Source organism: Eupeodes corollae, chromosome 1 (assembly GCF_945859685.1).
Source record: "Eupeodes corollae chromosome 1, idEupCoro1.1, whole genome shotgun sequence".
Taxonomy (NCBI): Eukaryota; Metazoa; Arthropoda; class Insecta; order Diptera; family Syrphidae; genus Eupeodes; species Eupeodes corollae.
In genome coordinates, this window is record NC_079147.1 from 24,494,786 (window position 1) to 24,521,657 (window position 26,872).

The 26,872-nt window shown below is 36.8% G+C and overlaps 2 protein-coding genes across 3 annotated transcripts in view; one reads left to right on the plus strand and one right to left on the minus strand.

Annotated features, from left to right (window-relative positions):
- Positions 1 to 491: 491 nt before the first annotated feature.
- Positions 492 to 10,679, minus strand: LOC129942489 (putative OPA3-like protein CG13603). Of its 2 annotated transcripts, XM_056051465.1 has the most exons (4): positions 10,428 to 10,679; positions 990 to 1,158; positions 678 to 922; positions 492 to 604 (listed from the first exon to the last, which is right to left on the minus strand). In XM_056051465.1, exons 1-4 carry the CDS (start codon positions 10,567 to 10,569, stop codon positions 570 to 572), a joined length of 591 nt encoding a protein of 196 aa, XP_055907440.1. In that variant the 5' UTR covers positions 10,570 to 10,679; the 3' UTR covers positions 492 to 569. The 2 variants fall into 2 exon arrangements, with proteins under 2 accessions (XP_055907440.1, XP_055907439.1); XM_056051464.1 differs by having other exon boundaries at positions 492 to 922.
- Positions 10,680 to 20,743: 10,064 nt separating this feature from the next.
- The window catches only part of LOC129954127 (DNA polymerase alpha subunit B), a 135,505-nt gene continuing 129,376 nt past the window's right edge, over positions 20,744 to 26,872 (plus strand). The window contains exons 1-2 of the mRNA XM_056067824.1: positions 20,744 to 20,886; positions 20,952 to 21,250. Of these exons, the coding sequence (XP_055923799.1) occupies positions 20,817 to 20,886; positions 20,952 to 21,250 (369 nt within the window). The 5' untranslated portion in view covers positions 20,744 to 20,816. The remainder of the gene's footprint in view (positions 20,887 to 20,951; positions 21,251 to 26,872) is intronic.

Sequence of the window (26,872 nt, forward strand, 5' to 3'; positions counted from 1 at the left end):
ATTTTGCCTTTTACTTAACTTGTTTTCCTTTCCAAAAACAAACTTGGTTTTAAATAGTGTTATTATCAAGGAGATTTGACTGAAGCAGAATTAGCTCTGAATAATTTAGTTCCAAGACATGCTGGGTAATAAATCTTATTTTAAACAACACACTATTTTGAAGACATTTTCTTACACTGCAATGATAAGATTAAGATCTTTCTTTTCTATTTCTTTCCAGTTGTTTTCTTTTTATTTAAAAACTATGTACAAACTATCGCTTATCACTTTAAATTCAAAATCATATTTGAAAGGGAAAGCGTATTTGAAAAAAATAAATTAACAATTAACATTATAATTTAAACTTAATACATCCCGTTTTTTTTAAATTGATGTCCAATCGGTTTTTGATGTCTCTCATGTCCACTGGCGGCGGGGTAACTGTGTGAATGTTTATATATAGTTCTATTTTTCCCGGATACCAAGAAAATAGTAGCTTAGCTTTAATATAGTACATAGGTATTTCTTTTTTATTTAAACTAAAAATTATTTGACTATAATTTTAAATCAATATGACATCTTTTGTTACTTTAAGCCGCTGTGGCTCTGGCTTCCAAATCACGTGCTATTATTAAAAATTTCAGTTTCAATGTAATTCAAAGCTTCAAACACAAAACCACATGAAGGATTGTAATTACCAAGGAAAACTTGTGAATTATCATTTGACACTAGATTTAGTGGTAATGCTTCGATTTCCCTTTTATGATCTTTTATGCCAAATTTAAAGAACGAACGGGAATCTAAATCGGCAAGTATTCTAGTCATTTCTCTAATTTGTGCGTCTTGTTTTTCAATTCGAAAACCAAGCTCAGAAATGGTTAAAGCAAGTTCTAGTTGTTCCTGCTTGGCAGCTGCTTCTTTTTTGGCTTCTTTATTAGCTGATCTAAACACACAAAATAAATAATGTAAGTTATTTATTCTTTCGTCAAATAAAATTTAATAGAAATTACCTAACATATTCTACAATAAGTACACCGGCACCTATTGTGAAAATAATAAATTCACCTAATAGATTGGCACCCAGTTCGATAGCCATTGGTTCGGTTAGTTGAGGAATATTCGCGGGTTTACCCAAGTTCATGACCCACATCTTGTACTTAACCTCCATCCAGTTGTACACTGAAAATAAAAGTTATAGTTATTTAAAATTCATCGTTTTAATATTTTTATCATTTGGAACAAGAGTATTTCCTGTGGTATGAAAGAAAACTGTGGTTTTCGAGTTGAAAAAGTGAAAAATACGAATAAATGTGGAGTATTTGGAGCAGTAAAATGTTGCCCAAGTGTAAGAAAATATTGTTAAATATATTTTCCAAATTCATTATTTGAGGAACAGTCTGGTTTAAGAAAAAGGCATTCATGTGAACCTGCAATTAATTGCTTTAGGCTGATAGTATAAATTACTAGGGAGAAACATGGATGAAAAGCTTGGACTTTAAGCTCATAGTCCACAACAACAATTATAAAATAATAATTTTTCTTTGATTTTTGTTTATTCTAAAAATCGTCCAATTGCACTTACGTCCCTTCTTTTCAAGGTCATGGAAACGCTGATCAATTTTCAGCTTAAGAAATATCTTGAAGAACGGAAGCTTTTAATGACCGGCAGTATGGCTTTGGTAGCAATAGGTTCACTCATGATCTCAAGGTTTATCTCACTGAACAGTGGAACAAATCTTTACACCGTTTTGGAGAAAGTAAGATTATTGCACTTGATATTTCAAAGGCATTTGATAAAGTTTGGCATCCAGCTCTCTTATCGAAAATGCGTGCTTTTGGTATTGTTGAATCTCTTCTTTGTTGGGTTAGAAATTAAATTACCTTTCAAGTAGTATTGGGGGGGTTCAAATCTGATATCCACAATATAAATGCTGGTGTGCCTCAGGGCTCCGTTTTGTCTCTCTCTTCTTTATATTCATAAATGATCTTTTGTCTGAACCTTCTAACCCACTACATTGTTTCGCTGGTGACAGTGCCATCTGCTTTTCATATTCGTTTTTAGATTCTCATTCTTGTTCTTCGGATGTGGACTACCAACGGCAGCGTATGATAAGCTCATTAAATTCTGATCGATATAATTGAAAAAAGAGCTCTAAAAATGATTGGAGATCGTTCTTTTACCGAGACATTTGCTTCTCTTGAACACCTCCGCAAGGTCTCATGCCTGTCATTGGTTTATCGTTACTTTTATAAACAATGATCTATTGAAATAGCCAGTTGCATTCCTCCCCTTAAACAATTAACAATTCAACCGTAATACCCGTACTGCTATGAATGCCCATCAGTTTACCCTAGAGCCCAATTTCGAAAGTACTGTTAAGTACAGAGCTTCTTTCTTTAGTCGCACTACATGAATGTGGAATGCTTTACTCAATATCTCCCACTCATTACAATGTGCAGACATTCAATACCAATGTGCATCGGTATCTCCTTTCTAATCCTATTCTCCATTCCTAATTGCTCGCACTGTGTTTAATCATTATAAGGGAATTCATATTTTCTTAAGTGCGCGTACAATAAAAACGCGTACAAGCAAACCAAACAAATTGAAACTTATTTGGGTACCTAGCCATATTGGTATAAAAGGTAATGAGCTGGCAGATTTGTCCGCCACGCAGGCCCATCATGATCCTGTCTACTATTTTGAGCCTACCACCAAACTCGATCTATTACGCTACATAAAAAAAAATTGACTACAACCACCATTATTCAACAATCAACACTTTCATTAGACTTCGATTTGGTCATAAAGTCAGTACACACCAGCACCTCCTTCGTAATGAAGCTCCACCTACTTGTCCGTTTTGTAACGCTCGCATCGAAATCATTCATATTTTGAACAACTTCCCAGCTAGAGCAACGAATATAAACGCTGCACCAAATTTTTCCGTCTACGAACCACTACAACACTCAAGTCAACAAAACAATCAAAATATACATAATTTATTCATTAAAATAAAAATTGATATTAAACTTTATCATAATTAAAATAACAAATAATTTTGATTATAATTTATATTTTTTATAATGTATACTAACTAAATATTAGTTCCTTTTTTTATTTAGTTAAGTTTAGCTCAGAGCCGGGAGTCTTGTAACTTGTGCTCGTTTTTTGTATATTAACATTATAATTTTAATTATACGAGTATGTTAATAAGTTATAGTAATAATACAAATAATAATTCTTCAGAGCATCATTGTCTAAATTGAATTCAAGTTAAACAGAGACTCATCTATGATGCGATCATTTTTATTTTAAAAATGGCCAATAGTAACCTCTCGGAATATTTGTCTGATGGTAACTGAAGATGTTCAAATGGTAGACATGTGCATTCAAGAGGACACAAGCGTCCACAGGTTTTTTCTTAAAACCAACCTCTGTCTATCAACTCCTACTCTCACCTCCACGTGGTGAACATCGGGTGCCTAGTACCTCAACTGGAGATTGGGTTACAACCCCAGTGAAAAGTTGTTGGGGGCAGCAAGCGAGAGAGGTGGGGAGAGGTGTTTCCACTAAGGCACCTCTCCTTATCCAGACGGCAGCGGAGGAATTCCCGAGATGGAATCAACGGTGGCGTCTACAGTTCCAGTAAGGTTGAACTACTTAGTGAACACCTTATAGGGCTTCTTCGACTTATTCGGAGCCCAGGCCTGTAAGGAGCGGTTTTGTCCGGCTCCCCATCCTTGGAGTTATACTTAGGATCTGGTTGGGGGTTGTGCGTCGGGGTGACTTCCTGGCCACGTAAAAGCTTTCAAAGTTGCGAAGCACCAACAAGCCTCGGATACGGACGGATTTACTGTTGACAACCAACGCAAACGAATAAAGGACAACGAACTTCGGATATGCACGTGGAATGTTAGGTCCCTTTACAGACCACGTGCGGCCGAAGAATTAGCGGAGGCCCTAGAACGATATAAAGCAGATATCACCGCCATCCAGGAAATACGATGGGATGGGCCGGGCAAAAAGAGGATGAAAAACTGCGATATTTACTATGGTGACTGCTACCACGAAAACCAACAGCGCTTATTTGGATGCGGATTCGTCATTGGAGCCAGACTTAGGCAAGACGTCTTGAGCTATAGGAGCATCAATGAGCGCCTCATGACCATACGCATCAAGGCTAAATTCGGCAACATTAGCCTGATATGCGCGCACGCCCCCACAGAAGAGAAAGACGACAACACTAAAGATATGTTCTTCGAGCTCTTAGACAAAACATATGAGCAGTGCCCTAGCTACGATATTAAAATAGTCCTGGGCGATTTTAATGCCAAACTAGGAAGGGAAGACATCTTTGGTGGAATAATCGGGAAAAACAGCCTGCTACACTTCCGACAATGCATTCAGGCTCATAGATTTTGCTGCGGGGCGAAACGTCTTGGTAGCCAGTACGCGTTTTCCACACCTCAACATCCACAAAGGAACTTGGACTTCTCCAGATCAATCTTCCGTCAATCAGATTGACCATATTGCGATCGACGCCAGACACGCTTCCAGCATCATGGATGTACGAACTTTCCGAGGAGCTAACATCGACTCGGACCACTACCTCGTTGTAGCCAAGGTAGCACTTCGGATTTCCAGACCCAAGGCAAGACAGGGAGGTGCTGGGAGAAGATACAACGTCGAACGGCTACAATCGCCAGAGATCGCCAAATCCTTTTCCGACCGAGTTACAAGTAACCTCTCTCGAAGTTCTCAGCCGCCAACAAAATGTATCGAAAACCAGTGGCAACATTGCCAAGATGCAATCAGAGAAGCCGCCTCTGATGTGCTAGGTTTCAAACAGCCACCAACAAGGAACCCCTGGTTTGATGAGCAATGTCGGCAGGCAAATGCAGCCAAACAAGAGGCACGCAAAGCGGCGCTGCATAAAAGGACGAGAGCTGCTCGTGAGCTCTATGAGCAGAAGAGGCGAGAGGAACGCCGACTTTTCAGAAGGAAAAAGAGAGGGCATGAGAAGCGTGCGGTCGAAGATGTTGAGAGGTATAAAAGCAGGAATGAGGTTCGAAAGTTTTATGAACAGGTGAAACGAAATTCACAGGTACATAAACCTAGAACCGAAGGCTGCAAAGACGAAAGTGGAAACATCATAGTGGAACCGCCGTCAATGCTGAGGATATGGAAGGACCACTTCTGCAGACTGTATAACGGCGATGAAGAACTGAATTCCGCTGTCAGGCAGGATGACCCATTCGATATAGACGACGAAAGCCAACAATCCCGTCCTCCCGCCTTAGACGAAGTAAAGATTGCCATATCTAAGTTGAAGTCTAATAAAGCCGCTTTAGCAGATGGCTTGAATGTCGAGCTCTTTAAAGCAGCTGGGGATAAGCTAATTAGGAGCATGCACCAACTTATCTGTAAGATATTGTATAACATCGCCTATAAAATCTTCTCTGCCGTAATATGTGAACGTCTAAAGCCCATCGTCAACAAACTGATAGGTCGTTATCAGTGTGGTTTTAGACCAGGAAAGTCCACAGTTGATCAAATATTCACATTACGGCAGATCCTGGAAAAAACTCAAGAACACCAAATCGACACCCACCATCTTTTCATCGATTTCAATGCCGCATATGACAGCATCTACAGGGACGAGCTGTATAGAGCCATGTCTAGTATTGGCATCCCTGCCAAACTCGTCCGTTTGTGCAGGATGACCATGGAGAATTCACGCTGCTCCATGAAGGTTGGAAACAACTTAACAGAACCTTTTGATGTCAAAAAAGGTTTTAGACAAGGTGATGCGCTGTCATGCGATTTTTTTAACATCGTGCTTGAAAGAATAGTGCAGAGCTCACACGTCAACACTAGAGGCACTATCTTTCAAAAGTCTGTCCAATTATTGGCATATGCTGATGACATTGACATAATCGGAAGAACTCAGCGTGATGTCAATGGGGCTTTTGTGAGTATTGAGGCAGAAGCGGCAAAAATGGGTTTAACGGTTAATGAGGGCAAAACAAAGTACATGCTGTCGTCTAGAAAGGACATACAACACCGACGTTTTGGTCAAAACTTCGCAATCGACAGACGTAACTTTGAGGTAGTCAAGGACTTCGTCTACCTAGGCTCCGCTGTAAACGCAGAAAACAACACCAGCGCTGAGATCAAACGCAGAATAACTCTTGCTAACCGCTGTTTCTTTGGACTAAGAAAGCAAAGTGTTGCTATATAAGACCCTTATCATCCCCGTCCTGCTATACGGTGCAGAAGCATGGACCATGACAAAAGCGGATGAAAGCACCTTGGTTCGGTTCGAGAGAAAAGTTCTTCGTGTGATCTACTGTCCCGTATGCATCGAAGGGGAGTGGAGGAGAAGATGGAACGACGAACTGTACGGGCTGTACAGCGACGTAGAGTTACCAAGAAGAGTAAAAGTCCAACGACTAAGATGGCTGGGTCACGTAGAGCGCATGGAAACCAATGCTCCAGCCCGGAAAGTCTTCGAATCCGCACCCACAGGACAGCGCAGTAGAGGAAAACCGCGGATCAGGTGGCGCGCACAAGTGGAAGGTGACCTCACCCAACTTGGAGCGCGAAACTGGAGACATCTAGCTAGGGACCGAGCTAGATGGAGAAGTTTGTTGGGTGAGGCCCTAGTTCACACAGGACTGTAGCGCCACCTTAAGTAAGTAAGTAACTGAAGTCCAGTTGAAGAAATAAGAATGACTTAAGACCCAAAAGATTTCGTTTAAACACTAAACAGGACTCAAAATTGTATTTTCTTTAATTGAATTGAGTGTTTATATTACGAATAGTTTCTTTTATAAAAAATAATAAAACAATATTAATATGAAAGAATTGTAAACTAATAAATGTCTTTCTTTGCTTAATCTTTTGCTAGGGACTAAAATAGATCCAAATCCCGACCTTAAAATGGGTACTGTTCACCAGAAGAAAACTTTATATACAGTTACAGACAAAATAAAAGGATCACTTTCAATTTCTAACGATTTCTTATAAAAAAAACTCAAATATTTAATGCTTTATCTATAAATAATTTACATATTACCATATCTTAGACTTAACTATTTAGTTATAATTAAAGTAATCAAGAAAAAACAAAGACGCGTCAAAAAAATAAAAACAAAGTCTGATCGTTCTGTACAATGTATCTGCTACCACTGCGTACCGAATACTACTCACAAGCATGGTTGCCAGTTTGAAAAAAAAGTTTTTGTAAAATTTAAAAATAAAAATGAGCACTTCTAGGTAAAAATGACCAACATAATTCAAGTCCGAAAAATTTGTAAACACAAATTAATGAATTCATCACATTTTTTTAACAACTTAATTAAATTAGATTAACCCAAATAAAGGTTACCAAATAACAAAATAAAATTATGTGTATTTGACCAATTATTTTATTTATATAAAAGATATTTTGTTTGGTTCTTTTGTTTTTTTTTTTGGAATGCAAATGAAAAATTTATTTCATTCTTTCCCAACGTTTCGTTAATGTTCCTTACTTCTTCAAGGGTGTCTTTATTCAATATTTTACATTAAATCACATTAATTCTTTTTGTAGTTGCTAAAGGCAGTTCAATGTTAGGTTTCATATTGCAAAACTCAAAGGAATTTTCCGATCCACACACCTTAAAGTGTTTATATTTTGCGTTTGTAAGGTCTAATCTTGAGTACTGCAGTGTAATCTGGAATCCTTCATATTTTCTTCATTCATTTAGAATCGAAAAGATCCAAAAACGATTTACGAGAGTTGTAGTGAAAACACCTCAATGGCACATAGATTTTCCTACCTATGAAATGAGGTGTAAACTACTCGGTATTTTGCTTCTTAACATTCGTAGAAAGTATACAGAGGTTATGTTCATTAGTGACATAGTAGCAAATTATATTGATTGTTCACAAATTTTAGCTTTAATTGGGATTAATGTTCCTGGGAGATTGCTTCGAAACTAACCGTTTTTTAATGTTCCGTGTCATAGAACTGTGTATGCTTCCAATGAACCAATATCCAGGTGTTTCAAGAGAAACAAATACTGTTTGCATCATGATTGATTTCAATGTTAGTAGATATTTATTTAAATCAAATTTATTGTTAATTCTAAATAACTTTGCTGGTGGTAAAGTTTAAAATTTTAAGTTATATGTATTATATTATCTAGTAATCACTAAAGTACCTATTGTAACTTTGTTTGATGAATAAACTAAACTAAACTAAATGCAAAAACATAATTTAAGAAAATCTATTGCTCTCCAGACACTTACTCTATTTTGTTATTTTGAATCTCTTTGCCGAGCACGTTATTAAAATTAAGTCTATTTTTAATTTAATCAAACTTAATTCCAAAAAATTAAAAAAAGAACAGAATCCTCCCCAAAATTCGCATAATGTCAATTTTATCGCTGATTGTTTTTTTTTTGAAAATTTAGGCATCGTCCATTCCATTACTTCATCTTTGGAATCACCCTGAACCAAGTAAGACAAAAATCAATTAAAGATGACATTGAAATTTTGAAATCCGCCAAAAAACTTTTTTAAATTATTTGGGATACATTTTTTAATTAGTAGGTCAAATTTAAATAACTAGTAGCAGTCGTTTTAAAAGTTCTAAATACAAATGTAAAGTTTTTGTTTTTACAATAATTTTATTAAAAGTAGTAAGGTTCGATTTTGAGAATTTTTACGGCTTGTGTAATGCGTAGATAATTCTCTCTGTTGCCTAGGTTAAGTTAGTTTAAAGTGGCTACGGATTCAGAATCCACACACTTAGGCCAAAAAAAGGCCCATTGTGATACCACATTCATCTAGAGAATTACTTCATACTAGTCGAACCATAAGAAGAATATATTTGATATCCTTTTGAGCTAGTTCACTGGGATTATTAAAAGAGTGGTGTCACAGATGAAGTTTGCGTCTTAGTTAAAGAGCAGGGCAAGAGTGAAGAGAAGGTAAGATATTGTTTCCTCTTCTTCCTCGTCCATACAGCTCCAGCAGAAGTCATTTGATGCTACACCAAGTCGTATTGCGTGTCTGCCTATAAGACAGTGTTCCGTAAGGACACCTGTTAGGGAGCTAATATGAACTGTGCTTTGAGATAATCAGTCTTTAGAGCGCTTTAGGTCCAGTGAAGGCCATATGAGTTTTGTAGCTGCGCATGTTGGTAAATTGTGCCACCTAGAGTTTGTTATCGCAAAAGCTGTTTCTTTTAGCAGAAGTTAACATGTTGCTATGGGTACACCTAACTGTTCCCTTTCAGGTGAAATAGGTATGACGGTTCCATTTTAAGCGAGGTTATCGACAATCAAGGACCGTTTGAGATTTCATAGCAGCCTGACTGATATCACGTTTTCTCTAAGCCAGTAGAGAACCTCTTTGATCGCTAAAATTTCCGCTTGGAAGACGCTACAATGATTAGGGAGGCGGAATGACATGCTTAGATTAAGCTTTTCTGAGAACACACCACTACCAACTCCCTCATTTGTCTTGGATCCATCTGTTGCCTAGGTCCAATTCAGATATTTTTAATAAAGTCATTATTTACACAAAGTAACTTAAATGAGTTGTTTCTTTAAAGCTAAGTGAGAATGTTAAAAAAACTCAAATTGTCGAACATCTTTTTTCGTTTCCGAAAAATAAGACCAAATGGAATAAAAAATGACCATTTGACCAAGTGAAAAATAATGACCAAATTTGATGACAGATGACCAATTTGGCAATCGTGCTCACAAGTTTGTTGGTGCTAGATAACAAAAAGTCTAAAATAATTTTGGACCAAAACAAAACAACATTGAAAAAATCCCATTGCACTAAAACGATAACTTTAATTATTAAGGAATAATTAAATGTATATTATTTTTATATAAGGCTTTAAATATTTGAGTTTTCTTAAGAAATTTTAACAGTAGAAGTTGTCATAATGTTTTGTCCTTCACTGTTTTATCCAGCAAAGAGGCAGCCTTGTATTTAATACTTATGTATTTTTTGCCTTTGCTATTTTAATATCTGAACTACATAATGTCTTGATAAAAAAGGATTTATTATGATACATTGGTGATCACCGTCAACATCCTGAGTTTTACAACAATTCGGTAGTAAAACTCATTGCCCAATACGCTCTTATGAAGTAGGCAAGATCCTTGGTGTCATATTAGTCTTAACATTGAACTATTGTTTAGCTGAATATTCCAAAAACTTAAAAGACTATCGTACAGCTAAATCATCGATGCATAAAGTATTTTTAGTTTTCATTAACAAATTTTAGTTGTTTTTTTAAATACATACATCAACTTATTTGTTTATAAATTTGACAACAAATGAACTAATATTATAAAAATATCAAAATTATGCAATTTGTAAAAATAATGTGCGTTCATCAGCTGCTCTGCTGAGTGCTGGGGTTATGCTTATGCTTACTTTGAGCCGGTGGCATGCAAACATATTTGCGGAAGAATGGACTATTTTTTGCACTGTTTTTGATAACATTTGCAATTGGTTTGCTTATTTGTTTGATGGCTAGGACACCTAGTTTCGCAGCTGGAAATGCACCCACTACCATCGTAGTACTTCGAGAAATTCTTCCTTATTTATTGAAATAAACCAATGCAACGAGAAGAAGGAATCACTTTTATTTGCAATATTTTTTAACTCTAAAGAAAAACTTTTGAAAGATGACAAAAGTCAAAAATTAAATGTCATTTTTGCTGTGGTAAGAAATGGTGAGTATACCACTGCACTTGGGTTTATACAAAAGAGTGGTTGGTTCGGTAGTCCACGTACAGTACAAGCAAAATATTTTCATTGAAGGCATTTTCAAGCCAACTTTCGAGACTTTCGACGGCAACAACGAAACTGTTGTTTGTTAAATAATTTACCTGCAGAAAAATGCCGTTTTTTTTAATTTAATATAAAATCGTCAAGAAAAACTTTCAGAGCAGTCCGGTTTTTATATTTCAAAGTTCATGGAATTGAAAATTTGTCAAAATAATTAACAAAAAAAAGACAAATAAACCGAAAACAATTTAGAAAAATTCAGATCACAACTAATACTACGTTTCCACCGGGCACTAAACCGAGATTTAGCTAGATTTGTCACAAATCTCCTTGAAATCTCACAGATTTACAATAAAAATTTTAATCTCCTCAAATGAAGATTTCAAATTAAACTCATTGAAATCTACTTGGAAACATTTTAGTTTGTCAAATCAAACAAACTTTTGTTTCGGAGAATAATTGTTGAACCGACAATAAACAATAAACAACTCAAAAACGAAAGCGAAAGAAATCAAAAACGAAATAAAATGTAAGTATACAAAAATAATAAATACATAGATATAAGAATAAAATTACGATTGGTTGTTATGACAATTAATCTCCTTTTCTTTGCAGTGGCGGTTCCTCGTCTTCAGTTCTGGGTTGGCTACTTTGATCAAAGCTAAATGTAATAAAAACAAACAATTTTATTTATTTTTTAAGTTATTCTTTTTCATTTAAAACTTATTTATTTATATAAAAAATCAAGTCGTCTTCAAAAATTTTTCAAGAACTTGCTCATAAAAGCTTTCAATTTTTCTTAACTCTGACAAAATTTATTTCTATTGAAATAAGAGCTAAGTTGCTCAATCTTTCCTGGCCTTGGAGCTTCTAAGATACATCTTTATTCTTTTCAACGCAGAAAAAATACGTTCGAATGAAGCGGTTGTAGCTGGAATGATATAGATAAATTTTGAAAGTGAATAAACTTGTTCAAAGCTTCCAGAAATATTTTTGGACTCCAACCAGAAAAGAACGTCATATGGATTCAAAGTTTTCGCTGTTGTTGATGTATTTTCCGGCAGTTTAATTTCAATTCATTTATCAGTTGACTGAATTGAAATATTTCTGGGTAGAATTCAATCAGTGTTGTTATCAAATCATCAGGAAAATATTGATTTTGGCGATATTCTAATATTTGTTTGCCGTTCATCAGATTAAGTACCTCTGAGTACCTCTCCAACCGCTTTGATTAAATCATTCTGAATCGCCATTGATGTTCCTTTAAAAACTGTAGCAGTTTGAAAGTGTTGAACTATGATAGGGTCGTTACGTTTCAACAGGTTGAGAGTTTCAACATAGTTTCCTCGTTTCAAAGAGAGGAAAAAAGTAGACAAGGCCAACAGAACAGAGCGATTTTGTTTGCACACTCTACTGACCACGGATAAAGTGAATATTGAGTTGTATTAAAACTTCGTATACACTCTCTTTTAGAGTCCTTATACGTTGTTTTTAAACTCCCCAATTTAGGACAAGGACGCCAATTTTAATTATTAATAGTTTTTCAGTAAATGTTCTTCAGCTGTAGCAAAATCCATTTTTCTTCTTAAGATTTAGAAATATAAAAATAAAAACATGAGAAATGTCCTTGCAAATAGGCAAGTGTCCAAGACATTCTTTTTTGATGTTCTTTGTGTGAGAAAAAGGACGCTCTTAAGCATATTTGTATCTAATCGTGGACATTGTGGCTTTTAAATAGCGAGAGAATTTTAAGAATACATTCAGTAACTCAGAGATTACATCCTAGCTTCTACATACATAGGTAAAAAAAAACAAATGTTTTTTCTTTACAATACATAGTAAAATACAGTTGTTTTAATGTTAAATAGCCTTCAATTGGTGGTTTTCTGTGTTCCCACTTAGGCTTCACTTTCTAATAGTCCAGTCAACGACGAGCCAAAAACTAGTGTTCTCGTAAATGTCACAGGTATAACATACCAAAAGTCAAGGGCCGCGAGCTAAGTACAGGAGGGGGGTTTGATATACCTCTTTTTATATTTTTGTGAATATTTGCACATCGAGCTGAAAAGATTAAATTACAAAATTAGAGTAAAATCAATTTCCTATAAAAAAGGTTATGTAGATACCCTTAACATGTTTTTTCAGATTTATTGACTTTTCTACTTCCCGCATCTCCCTTATATGTAAATGATTCTAGCTAAAATATAAAAATATCCTTTTTATAGGCAATTTAATTTAAGTTAACTTGCTTTTAACTTTTCCACTCATATGATTCGTTTAACAAGCATTTACAACAAGTAAAAAATCCGACATTTACCCCCCTCTTAGGTCCAGTTTCTGGCCCCTGAGCTGGGGAGTTTAGGAATGTTATGCATACCTGGATGTAACGCTTAGCATATACAAAAATAACCAAGAGAGCATTATATCTTGCAAGCAAAATTATTTCGTTGACTGGACTATCTATGCCAAATAATCTATGAAACCCAGCAAGATCCAATGATATTTTCTTATTTTAGAGCAGTAATGTACCTACAATGTAAAAGATTGCATAACCCCAAAGAAAAATACAGCCGTACGCTACTAACACATACCCCATGGTTTAGGATAAACGACCAAGCAGTAAGCAGTTAGCACACACCATCAATTTTTTTCTCGGGTTTTCTGCCCAAATAGAGAAAACAATATCCCACAGCTACAGTCCCAATGCATTTTTTTCTCATGTTTTTCTCCACAGGTTCAGGCTTGCCAGATTTTTATAAGCCTATATCACATTAAAAAAAAAAGGATATATCATGCAATTTGGACTCTGGCAACCTAGCAGCATGCCTAGTTTTTATGATTTTCGCACTGAGACTGTCTCGCTACAAACGACCAAGCAGAAAGCCAGAAACACACATTTTCTTCTCGCATTTTTCTACTTGTTGCGTTGGCGCATATCAGTAGCGCCAACTTTTGTGAATATTTTTTCGGTCTATTCTTAAAGATAGAATGAGATAGCATATCGGCACATCGGGAATAATAGTATAGTTTTGAATGTCATTTGATGGCGACAAATTTTATCGCCAACTCTAGACTGAAATTAAAAGCATTAAAAAGTAACTTTGTATGGGATTAATATAGCACGTACGGGTTGCAGTAAATGGCTCTATTTATATAGGTTTTGCTGGTTTTATAATGATTTAAGCACATTGGGAAGTTATGTTTTTTGTTTTATGCATTCAATCTTTATAAAAATAATTTGTTTGTCTATTTAAGCTGAAATTTTAGGGTTGGCGCAGCCAAACTAGCCAACTGAGAGGAATCGCCACTGTTTCTTTGGTGGTAACACCTCATGATTTATTTTAAATAATTTGCTCTTAAATCTCGGATTATTTTTTGGTGGAAACGTACTATAAGATACATTTAAGTAAAAGGGCAGTTGGTAGTTTTTTTTAACAAGCTTCGGATGAAACCTGAGCTAAATTTTTAAACTATTATCTAAGTCAAAAATGGAGAGATTTTGTTTCAAGAGTTTAGCAAAAATCTGTTTCTTTTTTTAATTCTTTTAACAGATAATATTGTATTAGTATTTGTATTCGAAATATAATTTTATCTACTGAAACAAATATATTATAATATTCTGATGAGATTCACCATCAACCTTTCCCTCTTTAGCTGTGACTTTTGATAATCTTTCAAAATGCCACGATCAGTTTATCAGTTCGCTAAACTTTGACAGCTGAATAATATGTTACATATAAAAGTGGATTTACATGTCTTTGCATCTTCATAATGCAGAAAAGTTAAAGGAGGCACATATAAATGTTGAAACGTGATAGTGGGAAAGAATACACCAATGAAAAAGTGTTTTTTTTTTATAATCTTTAAATGAGAGTTCAAATGTACAGTGAATTTTGTAAAGTACTTTGCATTAAAATTCGGAAAAGTATTTCCCTAATGTAAGAAAATTTAATATTGCTACTAATTGCATAAACCTCACAATTAAGAGGAAATTCAAATAAAATTCCTTTAAAAAGGTGTAACAAAAGTGAAACAATAACGACATTTTAAAATCAAGAAGAAATGCAAAGCTTTTGTTACGCTTGCAACATTTTGGCAACACTGATGCAAACGAAGGTGCTACAATAAAGATGAACATGTTTGTCTTCACTATAATCTTCCACCGATTTCGGATAATCCGCATTTTTAAAGATGTTGGCATTTTTGATCTTCTCTCTTAATTCAAAAAGTGTGATTTCATTACTTGGCATCCTTTTCGAAGTGAGGATACACCTCCAAAGAACTAAACGAAATTTTAGAAAAACATGCCATTTGGCTAAAATACCTAAATATATTAAATTAGGAGGCTAAACAGTACATAGAGAATTCATGTGTGAGAGTCATGTTAGGAGTGGGTTCTTATAGCCTTTTCACACCAAACACAAAACCGGGTTTTCGGCAAAATGTTTTCTCGTCCATATTCTGTAATTGAAAACAAAAAGAAATAATTCTAATTGTGTAAGGAAATTGTATAAATAATTTACTTACCACGACCAAATTTATTTCAAAATAAAATATTTGTTCCGCCAGCAGCCATTAGCTGTTTTTTTTTACATTAATTTGAGCGCTGAATGTTTCGAAAGGTTTGTTTGTTTAGTTCAACTTTGAATTGCGCAAATTTATTTGCTGCTTAAACCGATAAAACATGTCTGCATCCTATTCAAGTAAATATTTTCTTTATTATTCATGTATTAGTGCATTTCAGTCCAATGATTCTTTGAAGTATGACGGTGTTAGTAGGATACTTCCAGACGCGCAAAACTATATATCCTTCTAATAAGTTTGTTTTTAACAGTATATCTACTCTTTTCATTCATAAGAAAAAGAATAGGACAAATTTTAAATTATTTTGTTTTTTGTTTATGAGATAGAAAAAGTGAATTAATGTTTCCTGTGTATTGGTTAAGACGATCGGGGGAGAACCGCAGTTGATGTTAAGAACATGGAAAGATCACTTCTTCAAATTATATAACTGCGATAACGAACCGAATTCCGCTGTAAGGGAGAAAAAACCACTCAAACAAGCCGACATAGATCAAAAATTCCGCCTACCTGACCTCGACAAAGTGAATATAGCTTCATCTAAACTGAAGTCAAACAAAGCTGCTGGGGCTGACGGCATCGCTGCCGAACTAGCAGCAGGCGATGATTTATAAGGGAGCATGCACCAACTCATCTGCAAAATATGGTCGGAAGAAAGCATGCCCGATGAGTGGAATCTCAGCATAGTGTGCCCGATACATAAGAAAGGAGACCCTCTAAACTGCGCCAACTACAGAGGCATCAGTCTCCTTAACATTGCATATAAGATTCTCTCTGCCGTATTATGTGAACGTCTGAAGCCGTTCGTCAACAACCTGATTGGTCCTTATCAGTGTGGCTTCAAAACCGGAAAGTCCACTATCGACCAAGTATTCACACTTCGGTAGATCTTCAAAAAAAAAAAACCAGGAACTTCAAATCGATACCCACCATCTCTTTATCAATTTTAAAGACGCGTATGACGGCATCTATAGGAAAACTTATCCCTTTGTGCAGAATGACGATAGAGAATGCACGCTGCTCTATCAAGGTTGGAAAAGATCTCACCGATGCATTTGATGTCAAAAAAGGTTTTAGACAGGGCGATGCACTGTCATTTGACTTCTTCAACATCGTTCTGAACAGAATTGTGCAAAACTCAACCGTCAACACTAGAGGCACAATCTTCCAAAGGTCCATCCAATTAATCGGATACGCAGATTATATTGACATTGTTGGAAGATCAAAGCGTGATGTCAGTGGAGCGTTTTTGAGCATTGCGACGGAAGCGAAGAAGATGGGTTCAGTGGTCAATGAGGGCTAGACTAAGTATATAAAAAAAAAATTGGGTGGCGCAACAGTCCGTTGGGAACCAGGGCCTAGTGACTTTCAACTCTCAACCATTCCTGTGTGCAAGTACTGTTGTCAGGAATGAAAGGAACCTTCAATTTTAGGCCGAATCCGAACGGCTAATTTGAGAAATCACTTTTCCATGACAAGAATTACTTTTGAAGGATTTGTCAATTCGTCGCAAGAGGCAGTACCCGCGAAAATTAATTTTTTTAAATTAAGGTGGCACAGGCAGGGATTGAACCCAAGACGCATTGCATGACAGTCCAACGCACTAACCATCATGCCAAACCATCATGCCACGGGTACTACAAAGACTAATTATATACTGTCATCAAAAAAGGACAATAAACAACGACGTGTGGGACAAAACGTCACCATGGACAGCCATAAATTGTAGTTCAAAAATTACTCTTGGAGGATAAGCCAATTCGTCACAAAAAGCAGTACTTGTGAAAACCTTAAAATGCTTTGTTAAATTTTAGCTTAAATAATTTTTGAAGAGGGTTTTGTATGGTAGCTAAATTTAAGCTGCTTACCATGCTTGAGTTTTAAAATGACGTCATGGTGTTTTAAATGTTAAATATTTCTCTAAGAAAGCAGACATTTGGATTCAAGACAAAATATATTTTACCGTCTTCATCAAAGGGACTTACCAATAATCAACATTAAAGCTCAATTTAATATTTAACTTGGTTTTAAATATTTTGCCACACGAATAAACATTTTAATAATAAGGTTAAGGGCTAACGCCCAGTTAGATTTTATTGTTGGGCAAATCAACTATAAACGGACTGTTAAATTAAACTCCATGGTTTGCACTGTTATTTTGACAGCGCACGCAACAAATACTTTTCAGATCACAAGAGTTGAGATTTGTTGTAATTGTTGTCTGCTGATTGTTCGTGGCAATATTTTATAAAAAAGTGAGCCGAATAATACTTGTTCTAATATATATGTAATTCTGATTTTGTTCTAATAAATATCCATCATTTTAGAAATGGCTGAAAAACAAAATTTATATATTATGCTATAGCTTGGGAAAATATTTCTGCAACGTTTCAGGGAAGTGGCCATAGAGGAAATATATTATAATAATATATTATATTATAATATATTATATATATATTATAAAGATAATATATTTCCTCTATGGAAGTGGCTTTGAACTAACACCGAAACAAGTAAGGGACCGATGGAGCAGCTACAAGCAGGAGGCGCGAACCAATCTAAGTTAATTTAATCAATTGCAGAGGGAGACTGGTGGTGAAAAACCTCCTGAGAAATCTTCTAAGATCTATTATGAAATTGCTGGAATTTGTACTCTGTATTTTGTTAAAGATACCGCAGAATTTGATTGCGATGCAATATGGCTTGATGATTATGATGACAAGTAGAATATTTTCTCGATATGATTTGCAATTGTTTTTTTTTTTTTCAAATCCACCAGAACTTGAATTGTATGGATGATTTATGTGCCAATGTACAGAATTGTGCCTTTAAATGAATTTAGCTTTATTTCCTTCAGTGAAATTTGATTGGTTGATATATTGTCTGTAAAATCTAACTGAAAATCATACCATGATTCGTTAATATTTTGTTTTAACAAACTGAAGTATTTTTTTTTTTATTTTGTGATAATTTCATAAGTACTTTTTTGAAATTAGTTCATAAGCATTAGAATAAATATTTAATTTATTTTTAACCCCATTGGTGACTCAAATTTGACTTTCATCAATGGTGACGCCGGTCTCATGGACCGGGTTTTTCAACTGAAGATTTTTCGAAATGTGTTAATAATATTTAATAATAATGTTCCTTGACAATAAAACAATGATATTAAATTAACAGAAGCTCTTTATTCAATTGAATGCTGTCTTTTTGACAGAGAATTGGTAAGGTCCATGCTTTCCTTACTAGCATAAAACTCAAATTTCTGTCCACAGCATGATTTTATTTCTTCTTTTAACGGCAGTGATATTTATTGTAGTGGAGAGAATCCCAAAGGATCTTAAGCTAGCATCACACTACCAGTGAATTCACTGACAACTGGCAGGCTGTGACGTAAAAATTACGTCACAAAGTCGTCAGTGTGGTTGCGCGTAGTGTGATAGCCAGTTTTGGGACGTCAGTGAAGTATGTCAGTGCACTGACGTGTTCACTGACAAGCCGAAATTGCGTCAGTAACTGACACGAAAAATGGCAAGTGTGATAAGTAGTCACTGACACATGGGACAACTGGCAGACTTTTTTGACAGGAGCGTCAGTACACTGACAGTGTCCCATCACTGACAATCCATGTAGTTTCATGTGCTGTCAGTGTTGAAATCCTGTCAGTGAACTGGCAGGTTTTTTTGACTTCATTATGTTTGGTTGCATGGCGAAGGCATCGTCCGCGACGATGACATAGGGCACTGGCATTTTTCTGAAAGGCAATGGTTTCGGTGGGGCAAAAGCAGCTCATTCCTATTTAGGCCTTGTCGAATGAGCAGCGGGTGAAAACACCACCATCAGAAAAGCGTCCGTTTCGACTGACGTCAACGTACAAAAATTTGTACTCCGCATCCGCTACTCCCATCAACACAGTGCTATGCGTGCCTATAGATCAAAAAAAAAATAATAAGTATTTTGAATCTATCTTTTGTTGAATGCAACGGGCGTACCTTTGTAGTTGTAATAAAGACTTCCAGCGTTAGGTGGTGCGTTTATAACCACATGCTTTCCGTCCACAGCACCAATACAATGAGGAAACTGCCATTTGTCCCAGAACTGCTTTGCCACCGCCTCCCACTCGACTTCATTTTTTGGAAAAGGCTTCTATTTAAACGACAAGGAAAGTTATTATTCATCAATTTGTATCGCCAGTCGCCAAATTATTGACAAATCATTATTGAAAACCTTAAAAAAATCACCCACAAGAATCTAGTAAATGGCGTCGAGGACTTCCGGAATAATGGCAGAAATAGTTGGTTGCGCTATGCGAAAAGCAGTCGCAGGGAATTAAAACTCTCGCCGGTGGCCAAGTAACGTAGAGTGAGTCGTGCTTTCGCTGAAATGCTTTGCCGGAATTTTGTATCGGCTTTTGCAATATGTGGCTTCACTAAATTGAGCAAATAATCGAACTGTTCGCTTGACATGCGCATTACATTCCGATATAGTTCCGGCTCTTCTTCCCGTAGTTCCATGAGTAGCTTGGCACAAAACCCTTCCTTTTCCCTGCGCTTCAACCATTTCAACGCTTTCTCCTGTCGTCATCATCCTCGCTGATGCTTTCCAACACACACCCCGCCAAATAAACCATCGTTGCAGTTTCTGCCATCATTTTTAACGCAGCCACAGTGTTCCTCCGTTTAAAAAAGATATTATTTTTTTTTGATTTAATTTATTTATGCGTCCACACAAGACCACTGACAACATAATATAAACAAAAACAAGAAACTGACAGCCACTGGCTGTTGATATTCAGTGCTGCCAGTATAGTGTGATAGCAAAACTGCTCACTGACCCAATTTCATGTAAATTTCACTGACGCCACTTGCCAGTGTTTTGTGCCAGTGAATCATGTGTCAGTGTAGTGTGATAGTCAGTTTTTAAGGTGTCAGTTCACTGATCGACTCGGAAAAAAATTCACTGACTAGCATTAGGTGTCAGTGAGTTTTGGGACACACTGGCACGGGCCTGTCAGTAAGTGTGATAACCTTTTTTGCTCAACTGACCACTGACAAGCAATTGCTTCACTGGCGTTAAAACCACGTCAGTTTTTGTGACGTCACTGCCTGTCAGTGGTCAGTGAATTCACTGGTAGTGTGATGCTAGCTTTACTATAAATTGGTAAAAGAAGTTCAACCATAGTTAAAATTTAAATGTGGTTGACTGCCGCGTGATCATTGTGTTCATACATTTAAGCACGTTGGCTTAGTTAAAAATCTCATTTTCAGATGGCACTTCCTTTTCACCACACAAATATAGTTGTCTCTGTCCTTAAAATCAAATTTTGGCGCCCATTTCTGCAAAATCTTTCAAATTGTATTCCAAACTGTCCTGTTATTTATTTGCAATCAGAAGCAGACGCAATCATTCAATTTTGTTTACAATTTTTAAAAGTTTATAATTCATACAAAAATGCACAAGGAAATAGCAGAACAATTCGAAGAACTGGGATGCTCACCCTCAGAAGATATCTTAGACAAATGTAAGCATATGCATTTTATTTTATTAAAAGCAGTTTTAAAATAAATTTTTCATAAAAACAAACAGGCGTAGAACTCTGCTATACGTACAAAATAACCGATGCAATGGAATTCGTTGCCCAATGGATGGCCTACAGTGTTTCGAATTTGGATGGAGCCGATCCAACAATACCTCTGCTTCTTGAAATGGAACGCAAAGAGTTCATCCTGCAACGCGAAAAGGAACTTATTGCTGCACAGTCGAAGAAGAAGAAGACGACAAGTCATCTGAGTGATTTGGGGGCGTTTGGTTCTCCATCAAGACATGTTTCAAATGTAGATGATGATGACCAAATTATGGATTCATATGGATGTATGACTCCTAAGGTAAGTGCAAAGCATTTGTTTGTACATTTTTAAATATATTTATTTATTTATGAATGAAATGAATACCAACGTTTGTAGAAAACGCTGCGAGATGCTAATTGAATTAATAAAGACAACGATAATTTATTAAGACGAGTGCAATTGGCTCACTGTTTGATAAGCTAGATATAGGTGTCTTGGCCCATCAATATACATACGTTATCTTTTTGTTCATGGGATTTGAATGCTTATATCATCTAGCAACGTCATGACAATGCCTTCAAATCGCGGAATATAAAACTAAAAAATTACTCCCAAAAACAACCTGGGCAACTAAGGATGAATGGTACGGTTTTAAAACTTAATAGTTGGAAAGGAACAAGAACAAAATATAATTATGTTCACTCTGCAAAAAAGTAGAAAAATTGTGATTTCGGTTCTTAAAAAATACCAACAATCGGCATAACCTTAGGTTAAGTCAAAGTGGCTCTCCATAATGGAGTAGGAAAGTTTAATGGCTCATTGTGATACCACATGAATCTTAAGGCTTTCTTCTGAGCTTAATTGAACCAGTTTGAGTTCCTTACGAAACGTGAGAGGCTGATTATGTTAATATAGATTAAAAACGATACATAATAATTTAGAATAGAAACAAAACTTTCAAGCATGGCATTGGAGCCTTCTGCCGTCTGAATATTATCAAGACGTTTTCATTAAGAAAAAAGAGTATACAATTATGGAATATAAAATAAAGAACATACATGCATATATAAATAATATAAGAAAAATGTGATCAACTTTTTAAATGTTGTCTTGTTAAAATGGAAAAGTAATTTTTAGGAAGAAAAAGAATAGTTAACAATAAATATGTGTTACAATGAAAAAAGAAAACAATTAACAATTAAGTACTTTAAATGATTGTTCAAAATATTTAAGTTTATTTTTTTTTAACTAAGAAACCGAAGATAGCGAAGAAGTGGAAAAGTTTCAGAGAATATGGACTTTTAGTTAAGTTAAACGGAAAAAAGGCGAACTCTAAGAGGTTCAAGTTATGAAATATTGGGGCTTTAAGTTTAGCTAAAACAAAACTTTTTTTCTTTATTTATTAAAGTAGATACTTCAAAAGGGACTCAAATAAGAATTTCTGTAATTATTTGCATGGGAGACATAAGGTACCAGTAATTTCCAAACATACTCCCCGTTCAAAGCACGTAAACATTCTTCCGACGAAAAGGAGCTTTTATCAAAATAATGTCTACGGATTTCTTGTAAAATAGGACAAGTTGCTAAAAAATGGTAAACATCTTTGTTTTGGTTTGAGTTGCAGAGTGAACAAATTGCATCTAATTTCGATCTATGTGTACTGTAGTTGAGCTCATGAGTTTCAGTTCGTATTTTGGATATTAAACTTATATCAGAAGCAGAAAGGTCCTCACAGAAATAATTATTAACACCCAAAGTCAAATTAAAACGGCTATAGGTTGCTCTAGAAAGTGATTCCCTAACTCTTTCGAGATAAGTTTTGTACATTTCCTCATCAACCATCCAAATGCAGTTGTAAAAGGTATTTCTCCATTCTTCTTTGTTGTTTGCATTTAGATTTATTGCTAAATTATGAGCTGTGGCAAGAGCATGCAGATTTCTAAAAGGGCAATATCCACAATGGAGTGATATAAGCATGATTTGCTTGTGCAGATTACTATCAGGTCTATGCATAACTTTAATAAGATATTCTGCGTTGGCCTTTAAATTTCTAACATATATTTGCGGAAGCCCGGACTCAACATACATATATGGCGTAATTAGTCATGCTACGCGGCAGCCGGAAGATTCTTTTGAAAAAGTATATTTGAATAACTTCAATATCCTCTAGAAATTAGTATCCATACACTTCATTTCCATAACAAAAGCAACTGTTCACGGTAGACTCAAAAATCTTAAATTTCGATGTAGGGCCCACGAAGCTTTTTAAAAAAAATGTGACCACATCGAGTTTGATAGCTGATTTGGCTAGTACCAGTTTCTCTTTAATATGATTTTTGATGTTCAAATTATGAGTGATAGTAAACCCAAGATACATATTTATACTCGCTGACAACTTCAATAGTGGTACCATCTAATGTCCAATTTCGTACATTATTATCTGAACGGTTTTGAAGTTTAAAAATCATAATTTTAGATTTAGAAGTCTTGATTTTGAGATCCCACGAATGGCAATATTTATTGTTTAAGTTTATTTATCTGAAGCTGCAATGTCACTGGGTTATCAGAAACCACCACCAGGTCATCAGCATATAGCAAAACCTTCAAAAATAAATCGCCATAGTTGACGCCTCCCGGTTATTTATTTTCAATGTCATTGATAAAAAGAGCGAACATCAGCGAACTCAATATACAGCCTTGTGGAACACCTGTTTCGCTATTAAATGATTTTGACATAGATACGCTATTACAAACCATTGCAGACGTGTTTAATAAAATTTGTTCATAAATCCGAATAAATTTGGTTTAAAGACCAATAACTGCTTACTTACTTACTTATGGTGGCGCTACAGTCCTGTGTGAACTAGGGCCTCACCCAACAAACTTCTCCATCTAGCTCGGTCCCTAGCTAGATGTCTCCAGTTTCGCGCTCCAAGTTGGGTGAGGTCACCTTCCACTTGTGCGCGCCACCTGATCCGCAGTCTTCCTCTACTGCGCTGTCCTGTGGGTGCGGATTCGAAGACTTTCCGGCCCGGAGCATTGGTTTCCATGCGCTCTACGTGACCCAGCCATCTTAGTCGTTGGACTTTTACTCTTCTGGCTAAGTCTACGTCGCTGTACAGCCCGTACAGTTCGTCGTTCCATCTTCTCCTCCACTCCCCTTCGATGCATACGGGACCGTAGATCACACGAAGAACTTTTCTCTCGAAGCGACCCAAGGTGCTTTCATCCGCTTTTGTCATGGTCCATGCTTCTGCACCGTATAGCAGGACGGGGATGATAAGGGTCTTATATAGCAACACTTTGGTCCCTCGAGAGAGGACTTTACCACTCAATTGCTTTTTTAGTACAAAGAAACAGCGGTTAGCAAGAGTTATTCTGCGTTTGATCTCAGCGCTGGTGTTGTTTTCTGCGTTTACAGCGGAGCCTAGGTAGACGAAGTCCTTGACTATCTCAAAGTTACGTCTGTCGATTGTGACGTTTTGACCAAAACGTGCGTCGGTGTTGTATGTCATTTCTAGACGACAGCATGTATTTTGTTTTGCCCTCATTAACCGTTAAACCCATTTTTGCCGCTTCTGCCTCAATACTCACGAAAGCCCCATTGACATCACGCTGAGTTCTTCCGATTATGTCAATGTCATCAGCATATGCCAGTAATTGGACAGACTTTTGAAAGATAGTGCCTCTAGTGTTGACGTGTGAGCTCTGCACTATTCTTTCAAGCACGATGTTAAAAAAATCGCATGACAGCGCATCATCTTGTCTAAAGCCTTTTTTGAAATCAAAAGGTTCTGTTAAGTTGTTTCCAACCTTTATGGAGCAGCGTGAATTCTCCATGGTCATCCTGCACAAACGGATGAGTTTGGCAGGGATGCCAAAACTAGACATGGCTCTATACAGCTCCTCCCTGTAGATGCTGTCATATGCGGCATTGAAATCGATGAAAAGATGGTGGGTGTCGATTTGGTGTTCGAGTTTTTTCCAGAATCTGCCGTAATGTGAATATTTGATCAACTGTGGACTTTCCTGGTCTAAAATCACACTGATAAGGACCTATCAGGTTGTTGACGATGGGCTTTAGACGTTCACATATTACGGAAGAGAAGATTTTATAGGCAATGTTAAGTAGACTTATTCCCCTATAGTTGGTGCAGTTTAGAGGGTCTCCTTTTTTCAGGATCGGGCAAACAATACTGAGGTTCCATTCCTCGGGCATGTTTTCTTCCGACCATATCTTACAGATAAGTTGGTGCATGCTCCTAATTAGCTTATCCCCAGCTGCTTTAAAGAGCTCGACATTCAAGCCATCTGCTAAAGCGGCTTTATTAGACTTCAACTTAGATATGGCAATCTTTACTTCGTCTAAGTCGGAAGGGGATTGTTGGCTTTCGTCGTCTATATCGAATGGGTCATCCTGCCTGACAGCGGAATTCAGTTCTTCATCGCCGTTATACAGTCTGCAGAAGTGGTCCTTCCATATCCTCAGCATTGACGGCGGTTCCACTATGATGTTTCCACTTTCGTCCTTGCAGCCTTCGGTTCTAGGTTTATGTACCTGTGAATTTCGTTTCACTTGTTCATAAAACTTTCGAACCTCATTCCTGCTTTTATACCTCTCAACATCTTCGACCGCACGCTTCTCATGCCCTCTCTTTTTCCTTCTGAGAAGTCTGTGTTCCTCTCGCCTCTTCTGCTCATAGAGCTCACGAGCAGCTCTCGTCCTTTTATGCAGCGCCGCTTTGCGTGCCTCTTGTTTGGCTGCATTTGCCTGCCGACATTGCTCATCAAACCAGGGGTTCCTTGTTGGTGGCTGTTTGAAACCTAGCACATCAGAGGCGGCTTCTCTGATTGCATCTTGGCAATGTTGCCACTGGTTTTCGATACATTGTGTTGGCGGCTGAGAACTTCGAGAGAGATTACTTGTATCTCGGTCGGAAAAAGATTTGGCGATCTCTTGCAATTGTAGCCGTTCGACGTTGTACCTTCTCCCAGCATCTCCCTGTTTCGCCTTGGGTCTGGAAACCCGAAGTGCTACTTTGGCTACAACGGGGTAGTGGTCCAAGTCGATGTTAGCTCTTTGGAAAGTTCGGTCAACTATGATACTGGAAGCGTGTCTGGCGTCGATCGCAATATGGTCAATCTGGTTGACGGTAGATTGATCTGAAGAACTCTGAGTTCCATTGTGGATATTGAGGTGTCTAAAACGCGTACTGGCTAACATGACGTTTCAAAGTCTATGAGCCTGAATTCACTGTCGGAAGTGTTGACGTTGTTTTTTCCCGATTATTCCACCAAAGATGTCTTCCCTTCCTAGCTTGGCATTAAAATCGCCCAGGACAATATTTTAATATAGTAGCTAAGACACTGCTCATCTGTTTTGTCATCTTTCTCTTCTGTGGAGGCTTGCGCGCATATCACGCTAATGTTGCCGAATTTAGCTTTGATGCACCTATAGCTCAAGACTTCTTGCCTAAGTCTGGCTCCAATGACAAAGCCGCATCCAACTAAGCGTTGTTGGTTTTCGCGGTAGCAGTCATCATAGTAAATGTCGCATGTCTTTTTGCCGGCCCATCCCATCGTATTTCCTGGATGGCGGTGATGTCTGCTTTATAGTAGGCTAGGGCCTCTGCTAATTCATCGGCGGCACGTGGTCTGTTAAGGGACCTAACATTCCACGGGCATATCCGAAGTGTTTTGTCCTTAATTCGTTTGCGTAGGTTGTCATCAGTAAATCCGTCCGTATCCGAGGCTTGTTGGTGCTTCGCAACTATGAAAGCTTTTACGTGGCCAGGAAGTCACCCCGACGCATAACCTCCAACCTGGAGGACCAGATCCTAAGTATAACTCCAAGGATGGGGAGCCGGATAAAACCGCTCCTTACAGGCCTGGGCTTCGAGTAAGTCGAAGAAGCCCTATAAGGTGTTCACTAAGTCGTTC

What these genes read in the sequence shown, in the direction of transcription:
- LOC129942489 (XM_056051464.1), bottom strand. Translation starts at nt 10,569, where the DNA reads ATGGTAGTGGGTGCATTTCCAGCTGCGAAACTAGGTGTCCTAGCCATC. An exon ending in TTGCATGCCACCGGCTCAAA is followed by an intron (nt 1,159 to 10,427) that starts GTAAGCATAAGC and finishes TTTTATTTTCAG; the next exon opens with TGTACAACTGGATGGAGGTT. An exon ending in CTTATTGTAGAATATGTTAG is followed by an intron (nt 923 to 989) that starts GTAATTTCTATT and finishes TTGTGTGTTTAG; the next exon opens with ATCAGCTAATAAAGAAGCCA.